The sequence below is a fragment of the Odontesthes bonariensis genome, chromosome 19 (assembly GCF_027942865.1).
Source record: "Odontesthes bonariensis isolate fOdoBon6 chromosome 19, fOdoBon6.hap1, whole genome shotgun sequence".
Taxonomy (NCBI): Eukaryota; Metazoa; Chordata; class Actinopteri; order Atheriniformes; family Atherinopsidae; genus Odontesthes; species Odontesthes bonariensis.
Genome location: NC_134524.1, coordinates 11,054,395 through 11,070,506, shown reverse-complemented (window position 1 = coordinate 11,070,506; position 16,112 = coordinate 11,054,395). Strand labels below are relative to the sequence as shown.

General features: G+C 40.8%; 1 protein-coding gene across 2 annotated transcripts; it reads right to left on the bottom strand.

The window, feature by feature from the left end:
* Nucleotides 1–2,769: 2,769 nt before the first annotated feature.
* LOC142369060 (carboxypeptidase Z-like) lies at nucleotides 2,770–14,960 on the bottom strand. Of its 2 annotated transcripts, none has more exons than XM_075451291.1 (11): nucleotides 14,791–14,960; nucleotides 14,267–14,296; nucleotides 13,440–13,814; nucleotides 9,504–9,734; nucleotides 9,194–9,420; nucleotides 8,429–8,590; nucleotides 8,172–8,330; nucleotides 6,774–6,900; nucleotides 6,465–6,604; nucleotides 6,186–6,285; nucleotides 2,770–5,669 (listed from the first exon to the last, which is right to left on the bottom strand). In XM_075451291.1, the coding sequence occupies exons 1-11, from the start codon at nucleotides 14,861–14,863 to the stop codon at nucleotides 5,311–5,313; spliced, it is 1,983 nt and encodes a 660-aa protein (XP_075307406.1). In that variant the 5' UTR covers nucleotides 14,864–14,960; the 3' UTR covers nucleotides 2,770–5,310. The 2 variants fall into 2 exon arrangements, with proteins under 2 accessions (XP_075307406.1, XP_075307407.1); XM_075451292.1 differs by having other exon boundaries at nucleotides 9,504–9,731.
* Between the last annotated feature and the right edge of the window lie 1,152 nt (nucleotides 14,961–16,112).

Below are 16,112 nucleotides of genomic sequence, written 5' to 3'. Positions count from 1 at the left end.
ACCTTTCTAAAAATGTTCAAGCAGCTAATCGATAAAATAAAGATCAATGATTAAAAAAGATCAAATAAAAATCAAATGTTCTTAGCTACTCTCCTTACCTTGCAATGCAATTTGAAACATTTGTAAGATCTTGGAAAGTGCCAAGTTACGTGTTTGTGAGCAATCTACAGTAAATTAGTGTCCTGTACGAGCAGCTGAGGGGAGGTTTTAGGCGTGACAATGGTCAACAATGGCGGCTTACGGCAGCCAGAGGAACGATCAGTTTCAGCCACTTTCAGTGAAACCAGAGCAAAGAAGTAAACCATCTGGTGAGTTTTTGGCGTGACCAGGACCGAGAAGGTGCCATCTCCATTCAGATTCTCGCTTTAATCCCTCAGTGTGAGAGTAGCAGAGCGTTGCAGAAATACACCAAAACAAATGAAAACAAGAGGAAGATGTCAACACACAAGATTCTTCATCTGAGGCTGCAGGTCAGATTAAAGCCTGTTAAGCCTTGTTCTCCAGCGACCGCTGACTGTCACACCGCAAAACCCCAAACAAACTAACAGAAAAATACCACGAAGAGCCTCTCACATCCTCATTGTACCTCAGGCTCAGGAGCCCCTGCAGCCAGTCAGCCTTGACGCAGCCTCTTATGTTCATAAGGAAGTGACTTTCACAAACGAGCAGCTGTATTTTCTGCTGTTATCATACACTGTGGCGAGAGATCCCAGCACTATTACAGTGGAATCACCTTTGTCATGGCTGAGGGTTTTCTACAAGAATGATTGGTGGGTTTTTGTATACACTTACGCTCTGCTGCTCGAATTATCTTTGCTTCACATGTGCCCTGCGAGTTTGTTCAGGGTCTGGAACAAAGAAGGTGGCTTATTATCACCCACTGGAGAAGTTGTCTGCACATGTTAGATTCAGTAATTGCTGCAGCTTAACAAGCAGACTGAATTGGACTTGACAGTGAGCCATTATTTGAAAATTAAATGCATTTCTGCAATTATGGGAGTTTGGCGGGGCCAAGGGATGCTCGTCTGTAAAGATCACAAGTGATCGAATCTGGAAAATAGAAAAGAAGAAACTTTCACAATTTCTTTAATCCAGTCCCATCACTGATCTCAAAATGGGTTGATGGCATGTATGCACTATGCTGAAATTGTTTTGATTTCATTATTACTTGTTTTTAATGATTTTCTGTGTTGTTTGATGGGAAAGATGACAGAAGAAAGGTAAGTTATACTCTTGTTTTCTCTAAGCCTTTAAAGATTATCTCACATTATTCATCTGTTTCCCATACCTGCCTCATCCTATTCAGAGTCACAGTGGAAATGAAGCTGTAATCAGGCCAGAGGCAGGTTACACCCTGAAAGGTTCGCTTGTCTATTGCTGGGCAGAGGCAGACGAGGCAAACAACCATGCACACTCACACTCGCTCCTACAATCATTTCAGAAATAGCAACTAATTTAAAGTGCATGATTATGGTTGGTTGGAGAAGCCGGGGAAGATGAAGAGAGCATGGTGAGGCAGCAATGCTAGCCACCGGACCACTGGTTGTTTCAAATGTAAATAAAACATCATGTGATTTCCAAAACACTGAGACCGTGCCGAAAACTGAGAATGAAACTGAGAATGTCATTGCTTTTTGAGAACAGCTTCAAAATTAGTTACGTCAAAAGATGGGAAAAGTTATGCAATGCTTAATTACTGTATGTTAACTGGCAAGAGGCCAGAGAAGAGCTTTCAGGAATAAAGATGGGAAGGGGTTGGATTCTATTAAAAGAGACAGTGTGGGAAAATTTATGAATAGTGTTTGTCAGTGGAAAATTGCCAAGAATTTGGAGATTTTATCATTCTACACAACATAATATGGTTAAAAGGTCAACAGAATCCAGAGAAATCGCTATATGCAACACGTTACCGTAAAAAGAAAAAGATTTACTGAGGGGAATTTATGGAGGTTTAGTGGATCAAAAGCTAAAAATAAATTTTGAAAGAGGAGAACTATTCAGCTTGTTATCACCATGCAGTTTAAAAGCCAGAATATGTGATGGTTTTGGGGTGCATGAGTGCACATGGTATGGGTCACATCTGTCACAGCACCTTTGGTTTCTGACATAGGAAGCCAGAAACTGTTGAGCACCTATATTTACTGTATTTTTCCTTTCTGTCTCTGTCCTCTTTCCTCCTCCTTTAGTATATTTTCAACTTCTATTTTTAAAAGTCCTATGTAAATAACTTCTGCATGGCCGGCATTTGAATTGAGAGCTTTATGTGCCCAAAATGTAAATCTGAGGTGTTGCACAAGTCAGTGGCAGTGAAAGAACTGGATAAAAGCTCCCTTCCATGCTATGCAAGCATCTGGTGGCCCTTCAGACACGTGTTTTTAGACAGTCAAAGCTTAGATTTGATCTCAAGGAGTGACATAAGCATATTAAACCTCCTGTGAGAGCATGGGGCAGTTCACCAAACTGAAATGAGGCGTTACTTTCCTACTTCCCATCAGCATGACGTTAACACAACATGGCAGTTACTTGCTTCTTTCTCAGCCTCACCAAGTCATTGGTTACTTGGCACCCCACCTGACAGGAGAGGCTCAAGGAACCGGTCCCAGAAAAGCATGCAGGCTCAGTCCAACAAGGAACTGTCATACACTCACTAAGACGCCTACAGCAACCCACACTAACTCCCTACACGAAGCGGGACACTGAGTTTGGTTTGGTTTAGACTTCAGCATCACTCTGTGAGAATGTCAAATCACAACATTCACTTATCTGTCATTTATTTCTTTGAGTTTTATTGGTGTGTATGTATTGCAATAAATCAGTAAAGCAAAGCAATGGTTACACTGAAATTTGGTTTCCAAGAAGCAGGATGATCTGACTTTGAGACAAACAAAGGAGCATAAAACACTGTGGGCAACTGATGAGTAAGTGACTGCAGAAGAGTGGCAGGTGAGTGTGGAGCTGAGGACAACTACTGGTGAGGAGGTGAAACAGTATAAAGTAGAAACTGAACTGAGACCAGGACTGAAAGATAAATACAAGTACAGAACTGAGACTACACACAACTAGAAGACAAAAGCAAGAACAGCAACCAAGACAAACCATAAAAGAGTAACTATAAGTAAATAAGGCAAATCTAGAATAGGCTAAAAAAAACAATCAAGAATCAATCCTAATTCAAACCAATGACTCGAAGATACTAAGAACACAAACAATGAAACAGAATCAAACCAAAGACAGAAAAACCACAGACCCTGACAACTGTGTCCCACCGCCCGCTCCTTTAACAAAGTGAAAGTGTTTGGGAACTGAGAAGCACCAGAGAAATGCTTCATGGTTCTGTTGGCCAATACCGAACTCGTTTGGTCTTTGGGTAAAAAGATTTATCTTCATTTTTGCAAATCTAATGTAAGCCTACTGCACTTAGAAACTTACTTTACTCCTCAAACTTTACTTTGAGAAACGGTTTGAAATGATTTAAATATTTGCCCACACAGTCCTTCACTGAGTGAATAACCCCTCCTCGTCTTTACTTCTGAAACATGCAGCCTCCCTAGGATACTCTTTTTTTAATCATACTACTGATCTGTTGTCATTTAGCCTGATTACATGTAGTTTTGAGATGTTCCAACAGCTGTTTTAGCATATCACACTGTTTCTCGAACTCTGTTGCTACACTTTTCCTAACTTTTCAAAGCGTATTGCTGGCATCAATTTCAAAAGAAACGTATATATATTTAGAAATAATGACATCTGTGAATTCTTGAGCTACTTTTCAATCCAATATAGGTTTAAATAATATGCTCTCAGTTTCTATTAAGATTTTTTTAATTTGTCCAGGCTCTGAGCTCTTTCAGGATTTGTCATCCTTCTTGATAAATCTTGGCTGAGGATCAGTTTTTATTCCTGACTTTGACCTGAGGTTTTTCTATTGATTAAAATTATGGTCAATAGTCTGTTTTTATGTGCATAATTCCATTTGTAATAGATATTGCGTATCCCAATGTTTCATATTGCTTTTCCCACTAAAAATTGCACAGTACTTCTAAAACTGGTGGGTAGCTTTTTGTACAGATGATCCTGAAATGAAATTAGTATCAATACCATAATGAGAGGCTCGTAAGAGCATCCGGCAATCATGACACTATTGATTTTCAGGCCCAGAATGAATACCAGTATCGAAACATACCTACTTGTACATTGAGGCGCCTGTAATGGTGGACATTCTGCCAAAATCCCTCAACAAAGAGTGACATCATACCGAGACACCACTGGATATTTATACTGTATTTATACTGTATACTGTAAATGAAGGTGTCTGCTGTTTGGCTGACTGAGTTTGGAACCAAATCATGTCTTTTGTAATTCCCACGAGAAGCCTTTTCTTCATTGAATTGTTGTGATCAAGTAAATCAGCGAGCAGACTTTTTCTCTCAGATACTGTAATATTATTTTGGACCTTAATTCTTGCCTCTCCACGACCCTGCATACAAATTCTTTCGAGTCATTTTGTGGGTAGGATTTGGGACTCCATTGGACCTAAGTGCTGGAGATGTCTTCCTGTGCTTTGTGCTGCTTTTCATTGAGGTGATCTAGAGTCCATTTGGTGCTCTTCTCTGTCAATCTGTGCAGTTCCTTGTGACAAACTTGCCTTGACTCATCATTTTCTCCCATTTTTTTTCCTAGATTTAAAGTTCTTCACAGATGTGACAAAGTAAACATGTTAAACACTAAATATGCTGGCTAAGGTTTCAGTGATTGCCCTGCAGTTCATAAATAATCAAGGAAATCTAGAAACGATCTCAGATCAGTTGTTCCCAGCCTTCAAGTCAGTATTCCAGGATGGTTTCTCCTGTTCAAGTGTCTAGAAAGTATTCATCATATGGCATTATATATGGGGAGGTTTGCATAAATACAAGGCGTCATTCTAAGGTCTATCATAAACTGCCATCTTACTTTTTTACTTATTTTCTTTTATTTAGGCCAGATGTTGACTTAGCCTGCCCTCTAATGGCCAGCTGGTTTATTCTCAGTAATATTCTGCATATCTGCTGTAAAATTGCTATTACAAATGTTTGTGTTTAACAAGCGTTTATTAAACCCATGGTTATTAACCCAAGTCGTGTTTTTATCAAGCCAATAGCTTATAAAAGTAAGGTGCTTACATTAATATTTGAGACTGAACTTGAGACCAAACAGAGCATATGTAAGTGTGACAGCGCGTTTAACACCATAAAAAAGCAACAACATTCATTGCATAATAACTTGATTTGTTCTGACGATAAGATCATATTTTTTGCTGCTCTTTTTAAAGCTCTAATTGTGTTTGAGCAGCCAGGTAGGGGCAGGGCCTCCTGTTGACGCAAAGTAGCTCCACCACCAGGGCTTCTCTGCTCTCTCCTCGCGGTTCTGGCTCATAGTAGCCATCCTGGTGTAGCGTTCGTACTGGTTATACGGGTCAAATCGCTCGTAGGACCCCATGGTCGGGAGCACTTTGTCCCCATCCTGAATGTCAGACTCCGGAGGAGCTCTCTGCAGCACAAAGTCCACCCGGCCCGCTGTGTGCATGTGAGCAGGCAGGAGGACTTTCTTTGTGGCCCTGGTGTAGCCGGGGGCAGAGGCACTAACGATGTGGATGCCAGGGGTGAGGAGGCGCCAGTAGTCTCCATTTTCAGCTGTAGAGGGAGAATGGAAAAGGCACAGAATATATCTCAGAGTAGAAATCATTTGTAGATGATCTCGACTCAGTGAACTCATCAAGCCTGTGTTAAATACTGCGGGTGTTCAATTTGAAAGATGAGGGGGTTTAACAGGCAGGAAGGTACTGCTGTGTTCTTGCCTCTAAGGACAATATATATAGTATATTCAATAAACATGGCTGAAGTCTGGGACTTAAGTGAGACAGTCATATTTGACTGGTTACGAGCGGTTGAATATTATTCTCATATGTATGAAACTGGTTATTGCGATGACATTTACAGCAATGTGAAATTTGAAAATATGCTGAGCTCTGGAATGGGAAATATGTAGTGGGCAGCAGTGTTTTTATTTGACACAAACTGAAAAAGTCCTATAACAATTTTCATGTTTGACACAGGAATCCTGGGAAACGGATGGAGAAATATAACTAATGTAATATCTACATGTATCTGTGAAAACTGTTTATCCCCTTAGCAGCGTACAGTTATTACCTGAGGTGACGTCATGTCGTACTCCTCTGATGGATATGCTCGCACCTTTTATTACATTTCCCTCTTCATCTTTTACAAGGCCTTTGATACCTCGATGGGACTGGTGAACAACATCACAACAGACGTTAACCATAACATTTTATATCGCTCCATGAACAATTCTTATTATTGGAGAGTGGTAACGAGCACAAGTTTAGGTTTAGGTTCAGTGTTTCCATGTACCTGAATATGAGGTTAACATGAAACATGTCATTTTAAAAAGAGGAAGATGTGTCTTACTAGCTCCATGAATGCAATCAAAGCTTCTCGGTTATCATGCCAGCTGAGAAAGAGGTCCTCCTCAGGAGGGAATTTATCACAGCCCAGCTCCACAGTCACTTCGAAACAGTTGGTGTGAAGATAACTGAAGTCCTGCATACCTGATCAGACACACAATCAGAACTGCTTTATCCACAAATCCCTTTCCCCTTCCTCCTCTCATAAGTTCTTATTCATTGGTTCCCACAATCTCAATCACAACTGGTCTTACAGCGACATCTAGTGGCTCCACCTGATATTTCGCTCTTATTTCAGAGTTTTTTTACTCACTGCCAGCGATGCTGGACCACTCTGCTCCATTAATGGTCCCTTTCTTGCTGTTAGTGCGAGACGATCCACAACCTCTGGTCATCGTTTCGTGGGCCTCTGCATATGTTCTTGCAAGAAATTTAAAAACCTACAAAGTGAAAAAAAAAAGACTGTCACCATCTGAATTCTGTTTCCAGTTTGTGGCTCACTGCCCCCTTTCTTGCTTCAGTAACAAGTGAACTGGCTCGCCACTGCATTGTGTCTTCTTATTAGTACACAGTGTGAATTTATCAAAAGATTGCACCTTTCTGTGATTAGCCTCTGCTATTTAGATTCCATCTCTTTATATGAAGTAGCTAAATAAAATGCAATAAAACAACTTAGGGTACAAAACTCTTTGCAAAGATTTAAGATAAATTCATGTTGGATCATTGCAATAATTAAAATAGCATTCTTCATACTGTCGTAGAATTTAACTGGTTTTATAACAAGTGAAAGCAACAAAATGGCCAAACTCTAAACTGTTTCTCTTCTCTGCTGTTTAATTAAGTAAATGAGAATGTACTGGCATCAATTAAACTCAATTTAACTACATTTACATTTGCACCAGTGGCTGTCACTGTTCTGCTGGTTTGGTCTGGTTGGAAGCTTCTTCGAACATGCATAACATAACTACAATGTCCTTGTTTGAGGTCCCACATCTCATCCCTCTTACAGTATTTTTCTGTAACATTAGTTATGGATGATAAAAGGAAAATCCAACATAATTATCCTGGTAAAGTTTTGGGCCACTACATGCTGCCAGAACAGCTTCGGTGCACCTTTATTCTGCAAATCTGTGGAACTTTACTGGAGAAAATTCAACTAAAAGATACATTTTAATGCTGAAGCATATAATTCTCATCATTTTCATCTAACTATTAAGTGTTCCTCCCTGGTGCTCTGGATGGGGGCACCGTCACCTTGGGGGACCACTTATTCATCACAGGATAAACATGATCACTCAGAATAACTTTGTACTGATTTGTAGTTTCACTTCCTTCTAAGGATACGAGAGACAAACTTTTGAGTTAGGCCTTGAAGACATGAGTGAAGACAGGGAAACTATAGTGCTTCGCGCTTTGGTGGGCACTTCAGGTCAATTAAATTATAAATCAAGTCGTCTCCTCGTGCAACAAGTGCAGTTGATAAGGAGGAAGAAGAATTCTCATATTCAAACCCAGCAGGCAAAGTGAAAATAACAAGGACAAGTGAAAATTAAAAGAAAAAAAAGGGGCAAAAAAGAGGTAAAATAAAGGGATAAAGTTGATTAAATTACATAACAAAAAAAAAATTGTATAAGTAAAAAAAAATGTAGGGAAGTATAAAGAAAATCTTAGTTATTTGCGTACTCTGCCACTCTGAAAGGGATGTGTTTACCTTATCATCTGGTGTTGGGGAGAACATGCTGTGTTCCAGCGGGTGTTTGGACAGATCATAGGGGTAAGACACCAACAGGTCCCCACCGTGGAAGTTAGCGGACAGCACAAAAGGGATGGAGCGAATCCACTTCATGACAGCGTATGTCTCTGGAGCGACCTGAAATGTAGCATTTAGATCCATTATTTTAGGAAATTCAGCGTTATCATTTCAAAACAGCAATGTTGAATATTCGACCATAAAGACTCATTCTGTACCTTACCAAACCAGTAATAGTCTGGGATTGGGATGTGGTCCGTGCGATAGCCCTTTTGTCTGCGTCTATTATAAGCGATGGACGTCAAATCAGGAAAGTTTCTGTTCAGGTCGATGTTTTGGGCATTGTTTCGGCCAGTGTTCCATGAACTATATCTCTGACCCTGATGATTTAAAATAACAAGTGTTTCAGGAAATGATGTGGAAAAAAAACTGATTCAATTCTAATGGGTTCATTTATGGAGTTCGTGTTTCAACAAAAGGTAGTTGCAAGAAATTGTTCTTAAAGGCATAAAACTCAAACTCAAATCTGAACAGTATGACAAGTGCATGGGAGATAAGAACAAATTGACAAAAATCTGCAGTACACCCTGGATTACAGATGATAAGATAAAAGTAAACTATTCTCTATTTCCCAGGGTAGTTTTCTCAAGATGTTTCACTCACCAAAGGACTTTTTACAAGATATGTATTACCTTCTCATTTATTTGTAATTGAATTGATTAGACAGAGAAATTAAAGTTATATATTTGTTGAGATCTTCTGTGATGTGCTGAAAACAAACCTAGTGCAAAAGTTTCAAAATGTCTTGAATACATGTTTTCATTTGGATATGCTCTAATCTCACAAGGTTCGGTATCTAAACAGCATGATTCAGATGCAGTTTAGGTGTTACATTTAACAAGTAGGCATTCATTGACCTAACACCGAATAGACATAAACTCAAGGTGCTGATAATTAATTGCTTGTAACCACGGAGAAGTCACCTCATCATCACCGTCGCTGTTGTCATTGACTCCAGAGACAGCTGCTTCGTATCCGTCAGGGTTCATGGAGGGCAGGATGTGGATGCGGGTGGTGTTGACGAGGGTCTGGATATGTTCATTCCCCCGCAGGTACTCTGAGCACAGGTACTGAGCCAAGTAGATGAGCAGCTGGCGGCCTAGGACTTCATTTCCATGCATGTTGCCGATGTACTTGATCTCTGGCTCCACTACAAAGGGTCACATTCAACTTCAAGTTAAATTAATGTAGAAACACCATGACTTTAAACACAGGTGAGAGAGCCGTACTCACGCAGCTCGTGTTCTCCAGGATTCTTTGAGAACTCGATCACGAGCAGCTCCCTGCCCTCTATAGTTTGACCAATGCTGTAAGTTCTGGCTATGTCTGAGCACTGTTCCTCAGTTTTCTTTAAGGTACTGATCATTTGACTGTTGGAGAGGTAGGTGAACTGTATTGATGTTGCAGGCTCTTCAGAAGGAGCCCCATCCATGGCTTGCATGTCCTGTAGGTCTTCCTCTGCTGCTGAGAAAAAAAAAAACAACTATTCATCTGATGACAGTGGAACACAAAAAACAACACTTTGTCAGTTTTAAATGGCCAAGAGGACCCTTATCTGTCAAACCTATCATTAATGAATAAATATGGAATGATCAGAATGTCCCAAGAAGAAATATGTAAAAGATAAAAACTTTTGACCTGGAAATAACTATGTGACGCTGTTCCAGCCACCATGAGTACGAGCAGGCATGTCCAATGAGTCCATTTCTTTTCATATGTTTTTATCTCAACACACCCGGGCAGATAGCCCCCAGCTGGCCGAGGTTTCCTGCTGCGGACGCCGGTTCTGGCTGACCAGAGCAAAGCGACACAGGGCAGTGTCTTCCTCTGGGAGAGACAGCTCTCGAGCAGGCAGTGACTCCTCTGTGCCCCACTCTTCAATTCAATCCAAAATGCAGCTTGGTTTGCTACTAACCTTATCACGAGGACTGAAGCTATTCCAGAAAAAAATTTTGCCACACAATTCGTATGAGAGGGCATGTCAGCATGTCTATTTTTTCGAATGTGTTTTCTCTGTGTCTCATTCTTGTTTGCAACTCATGCTGCCGGCGAAGAAGTCGGGAGCAACGTCACCAACGATGGCTTATCAGCCACGATCCTTATTCTATTGCTGGTTGTTTTTCACAGAGTGAATGAAGCAGAGGGAGTTTTGCAGAGTTGGAGGACATTGAATCCCATTCACTGGATGAGAAAGAAGCGGTTTTCGGACAATATGAGGTTTTTACATGGCAAAAACAATTTTTCAGAGGTCAGGAACTGCTGCAGAAGGACTTCAATGAAAATGCTTATAACTAAATTTGTTACCATTTCTTTCAATGTTCACCTTTAAATTTAATCTGTCATTTGTTGCCCTTCTTAACTCTGTACACTATTTACTTTTTTTACCTTTCATTTCACTTTACATTTCTTAATTTATTTGTGTATGCATTTTTGGCACATATGTTCCTCCGTACTTTCATTCCATATTTTACAAATATGCTGAATTATCTTTCTACATGACAATATTTTAACAAAATAAAGCAAAAGAACTGACATCCATTTTTGTCCAGATGGTCCTTTGCTACACAAAAGCCGCTTTCGGACTGTAGGAACCTTTGGCAGTTCTAATAACCTTTTAATCCGCGGGGCCGTTTTCTCCCGTGTTCGGACATACAGGAACTCGGGGTTTTCTCCCTTAGTTCCTATAACTATTTAGCTCCTTCTCCGAGGTCGGGTCTTTTCATAGTTCTTATAGAACGAATCTAACGGAGGTGTGTGGTGGTCGGTAGCTACGCCCCATGTCATGCTATCACGGCTGAAATGTTTCCTCATATGACACAGACACAACCGGCGGGTGTTTAATAAGTTAAACTTACACTGGTCTCATTTGTCTGCAGCGCTCTGCTCTCCTTTCTTCCTTCATGAAATGAAAAAGTATCTCCTGACTCTCTCTGTGAGCTTTTCCAGCCTCGATATTAGACGCCTGATGTGATTGTCCATGATTAATATCACCATCATGCAGATCATAAACACAGTGGCCTCCCTGCTCTCCATATTAGCTTCTTGGTGGTGTTTTTTCTACTCTCCTTACTTTTACCGTTTTGTTTTGTGTTTGAATGTAGCGCTAAACGGCTAACACGTCACTGAAGCAGACGGCTGCGCGCGGCGCATCAGTCCCTATCAGGTCCCGACTCATGTGCGAATGCAGACTGAAACAGTTCCGCTGGGGAAGGATAGTTATCAGAACGAAATTCGAGGAGGGTAGTTCTGATAACTACTTTCTTAGAACGGTCTGTCCGAAAGCGGCTATTGTGGTGCAAAGTTTTTTCCACCAAGCAGGCTTAGACGCTGTGTGGCAGCGTGTTAGACCTGTGCAACTATTCCCATATTTATGTTACTTTTCAAACTGTTATTGTTAACAAAACATGCTCAGCGTAACTATGCTGCAAATATTGTTTCTATTAGAACTTCCCAGCCTTCAAACTAGAACAAACTTATTAGACTTTGGGTGCTGTAAAGCCTGTATTCACTTTAGCCGCTTTCGGACAGACCGTTCTAAGAAAGTAGTTATCAGAACTACCCTCCTCGAATTTCGTTCTGATAACTATCCTTCCCCAGCGGAACTGTTTCAGTCTGCATTCGCACATGAGTCGGGACCTGATAGGGACTGATGCGCCGCGCGCAGCCGTCTGCTTCAGTGACGTGTTAGCCGTTTAGCGCTACATTCAAACACAAAACAAAACGGTAAAAGTAAGGAGAGTAGAAAAAACACCACCAAGAAGCTAATATGGAGAGCGGGGAGGCCACTGTGTTTATGATCTGCATGATGGTGATATTAATCATGGACAATCACATCAGGCGTCTAATATCGAGGCTGGAAAAGCTCACAGAGAGAGTCAGGAGATACTTTTTCATTTCATGAAGGAAGAAAGGAAAGCAGAGCGCTGCAGACAAATGAGACCAGTGTAAGTTTAACTTATTAAACACCCGCCGGTTGTGTCTGTGTCATTTGAGGAAACATTTCAGCCGTGATAGCATGACATGGGGCGTAGCTACCGACCACCACACACCTCCGTTAGATTCGTTCTATAAGAACTATGAAAAGACCCGACCTCGGAGAAGGAGCTAAATAGTTATAGGAACTAAGGGAGAAAACCCCGAGTTCCTGTATGTCCGAACACGGGAGAAAACGGCCCCGCGGATTAAAAGGTTATTAGAACTGCCAAAGGTTCCTACAGTCCGAAAGCGGCTAATAACACAAAGAATTAGACACTTTAAGGTGCTTTGCTGCAACCTGGTAGAACAAAACAGTTCATTTTATTGGCTGAGTTTTCTGATCATAAAATAACTGAATGCTGAAATCAGTTCCCTCTGTCAGCACAGATGTTCCAAATGTACACACATTCTTCTGGTTCACACATGATTCTGATGTGACTGGTAGCAGAACAGCATTTTATATCTTTAATAAACAGTTTTTTGCTTCAAGAATCGTTTTTCAAGAGATTTTTGTGGAACTTGCTGAGAAAATGTTTTCCTTTCCGTATCGAGAGGGTTTTTATAAAGCTCGGCTGCTAATGAAAACATCACAGAAGCCACAGGACCACGTCTCTGTGTGGGTTTACGTAGGGACAGAAGGCATTCCAGTTGGAGTGTTTTTTTTTTACTGCGCCACATCTGTGTGAACCAGATGCTTCTGAAAAACATGCTTAGAAAGGCTCCTGCTCCACTGAAACTTTGAGGATGGTACTTGTGTTTCTGTTTAAGGTAAAAACTTCTACAGATTCAGAGGGCCTCCTCTCCTGGGAGGGTCGTAACAGTTTCACCGAGGACTTATCTATCTTACTTTAGAAATGACATTAGTTATCACCAGGAGATCATGAAGAGTAGTATAAATGTGTATGAGACACAGACAGACATATTAACAACTGACATTAACATTCATTTATTGTATTGTTAAATTTAGCCAAACATGCTTTGTTCTGACTTCAGAGCTTAGTGTCTGTAAGATTAAATAACATAATCATGATCCCATAAGTTTCAAGGAATTGGGAAAACAGAAAACAAACTAAGAACTCTGGGTGTTAACTTTTTCCAAGCTTTGTCTGAGATGAAGCCGTCTGTTTTACAGCTACAACACAGATAGGATGAGCCACTGCCAAAAGTTAAGTCAGTTAAGGTCACATTTCTCACCTCGTAGGCCTTCCAGTGGGTCGTAACATCCCTCTTCGTCACTGACAAAGAAGCGATCACAGTCCAGGAAGTAGGGCCAAGCCATCTGTATGCTCTCAAAAGTGTTACTGCATCTTTCGCGCACTGCTTCACACGAGCTGCGACATGGCTTCAGCACCTTCTCTTTCTCACAGCGTGGTGCCAGCACCGAGCAGCCCAGCATACGTATCTCAGGGTTACACTCTCCGCCGAGCAGGGATTCAACCACGCTTATGAGGAGGTACTCGGCGCCGGCCTCTGCATCCTCGCGGGTCTTCTGATCGATGATGTTTGGGAACATGGTCTGGGTGTAGGACATGTCATCGCAGTAGGACAGCAGCACATCTGTGCATTTGGCTGTCATAAAAAAATTAAAGGAAAAAAGATTTGATTCTGATAGATTAGGCACATTTTCTAATTAAATTATTCATATTGATGAGCAGGGGGGTGAGGAATGTATTCGTCTTGTTTTAAAGGATCAATATCACAGCAATTAATCACACGCTTCACTGCTGTCTTCAATCACCTGGTCCTAAATATTTCTATTATCTCTGGAAATTAGAATTTGAATATTTCATGCTGTCATCAATCATCTAAAAATAAAACTCCCTGGTTTTATGGCTTTTGGGCTGGATTCCATTCAACCTTGAGCCTTTAGTCTTGTGTCACACGTGGTTTTAAGCTCTAAAAAGCCAAAAAAAAGATACCATCTACAACTTAAACAGCCCAGGTGCTACAACATTAGGCAAGCTGGATGACAAGCAGCCCATGCATCACACTATTCTTCCTTCCAGACAGAGGGTACTTACGTTTTTCCTCCATTGGTGGCTTGCACAGTCCTGTAAGACACATCAGTGTGTTATTAGCTGACGCTGTGGCAGACACTAGATGGCAGAGTGGTTTCTGGAAATGTGGCCTAGAAATTACTCTGCTTGATCAACCTCTGGTCTTCTTCAGCGGCTCTTTAAAATGCCTGTCAGTCTTCACAATATCACAAAGTCACTCCATGATTCTTTACAGGATTGTAAATCTTTTTCATGAAAAGTTGAAAGCATTCTATCATCATTGCGTCATAGCGCACTAATACAATTTGACATGCACGAGGCCTACATCTAATAATATGCATAATCATCTTGTCACAATAGTTTCTAAAAATTGCATAGCGCCAACTAAAAGCACTTTACAGACGTTTTACTGTGTCAAGGTGAGCTTCTGCATCAAGAATCATCCACAGTTTGCACGTCAAAACATGTCATGTCCAATTTCTGCAGCAGGTCCAGACGCGCGCATCAAACATTCAGTTTGTAAACACATCATGATTAAAAAACTTTACCCCTTATGCGTGGGTCACATCGTGGCGGCGTACAAGACGCAAGAACAAACATCTGAAGCAAGATCAGCAGCATTTTCCGACACTTTTATTCCGTTTCGATGTGGCGCCTCACACACGCAGCCAGAGGGTATGTTTCAGTGTGTGAGTGTGAATCTCCTCAGACGCCAGAAATTTCCTGTGAACGTCCCCGAAAGCGAGTTTATTAGAGACATTACGGTCAACTATCGAGTTACAGAGGAAAAGTCTATGAGGTGAAGTGGGGACACGAGCATGACACCAGGAGTGCAGATTTTACGCGTATGGTGCTTATTTAAGCTTTTGTCCAAAGTGACTGCATTAAATATTTTATGATGTACTTTTATGAAAATACACGGTTACTTGTCGTTGCAGCTTTATATCCAGTTTCAGCTCATTGTCCAGCTCTTCAACCTGATCATAGCAGTGTGTAGTCCACAATAAAGCTTCCAAAATTATGAGCCAACTGTAAAACAGGCTCCTGGATGTGTGTAAAGAGGGCCCTTTGTCCTCCTTTCAAGGTCGAAACATCCTACCAACCTGAGGAAGATTTAAAATAATGATAAAGCATGTAGATATATTCTGTGCGGGGTTGTCTCTGCTGGTTTTTGGTTACAACATTTTGTCTTGATTTAGTCGCTTTGATTCTATTTGTAGACCCTGTCTTTTTTTGATCATTATCCATTTTATGTTTCACATTTATTTCACTTTGCATCCAACTAATGTTGATTTGTCTTTGAACTTGCAGTCACTCCTTTGTATTTATTTTGGTCTCTTTGGTGTCTCATTTTGGTTATTTTGTGTCCCTTTTTAAGACATATCTTGTTTGTGGGATAAAAACCTGTGAGCCACTGACTCCTTGGGCCCAAAGGCCTGTTTAGTATTGTATCCACTCCCAAAACCCACTGTACACTTCCTGCCCAGAGTCCCTTTTTTCCCTCAAGAGTTAGCAGAGACCAGAATCATAAGCCCAGTATCACCAGAAGATGTTTAATAGTTTGGTTGCAAAAATGTTGTAGCATCAAATTCCATGCTATGAGATGGCAACATACCACTATGGTTAATTACTATTCCTGTATTGTTAGCAACCTCTTGCTAACAAACTCTAAGTAATGAACTAACCAGTCTCAGACTCAGTTTAAGTGTCAGTCTAGCAGTCTTGTCCTGTCTCTTGCATGGAGTTTCATGGATTAGCAGCTCCCACCATCCCCTCCCTCCCATTTATAAGCGCTTGGGGATGTTTGATATGTTTCTTCTGAATACTTTTTATACCTTTTTGTTTTAATCATGTTATTGTATTTACTTCG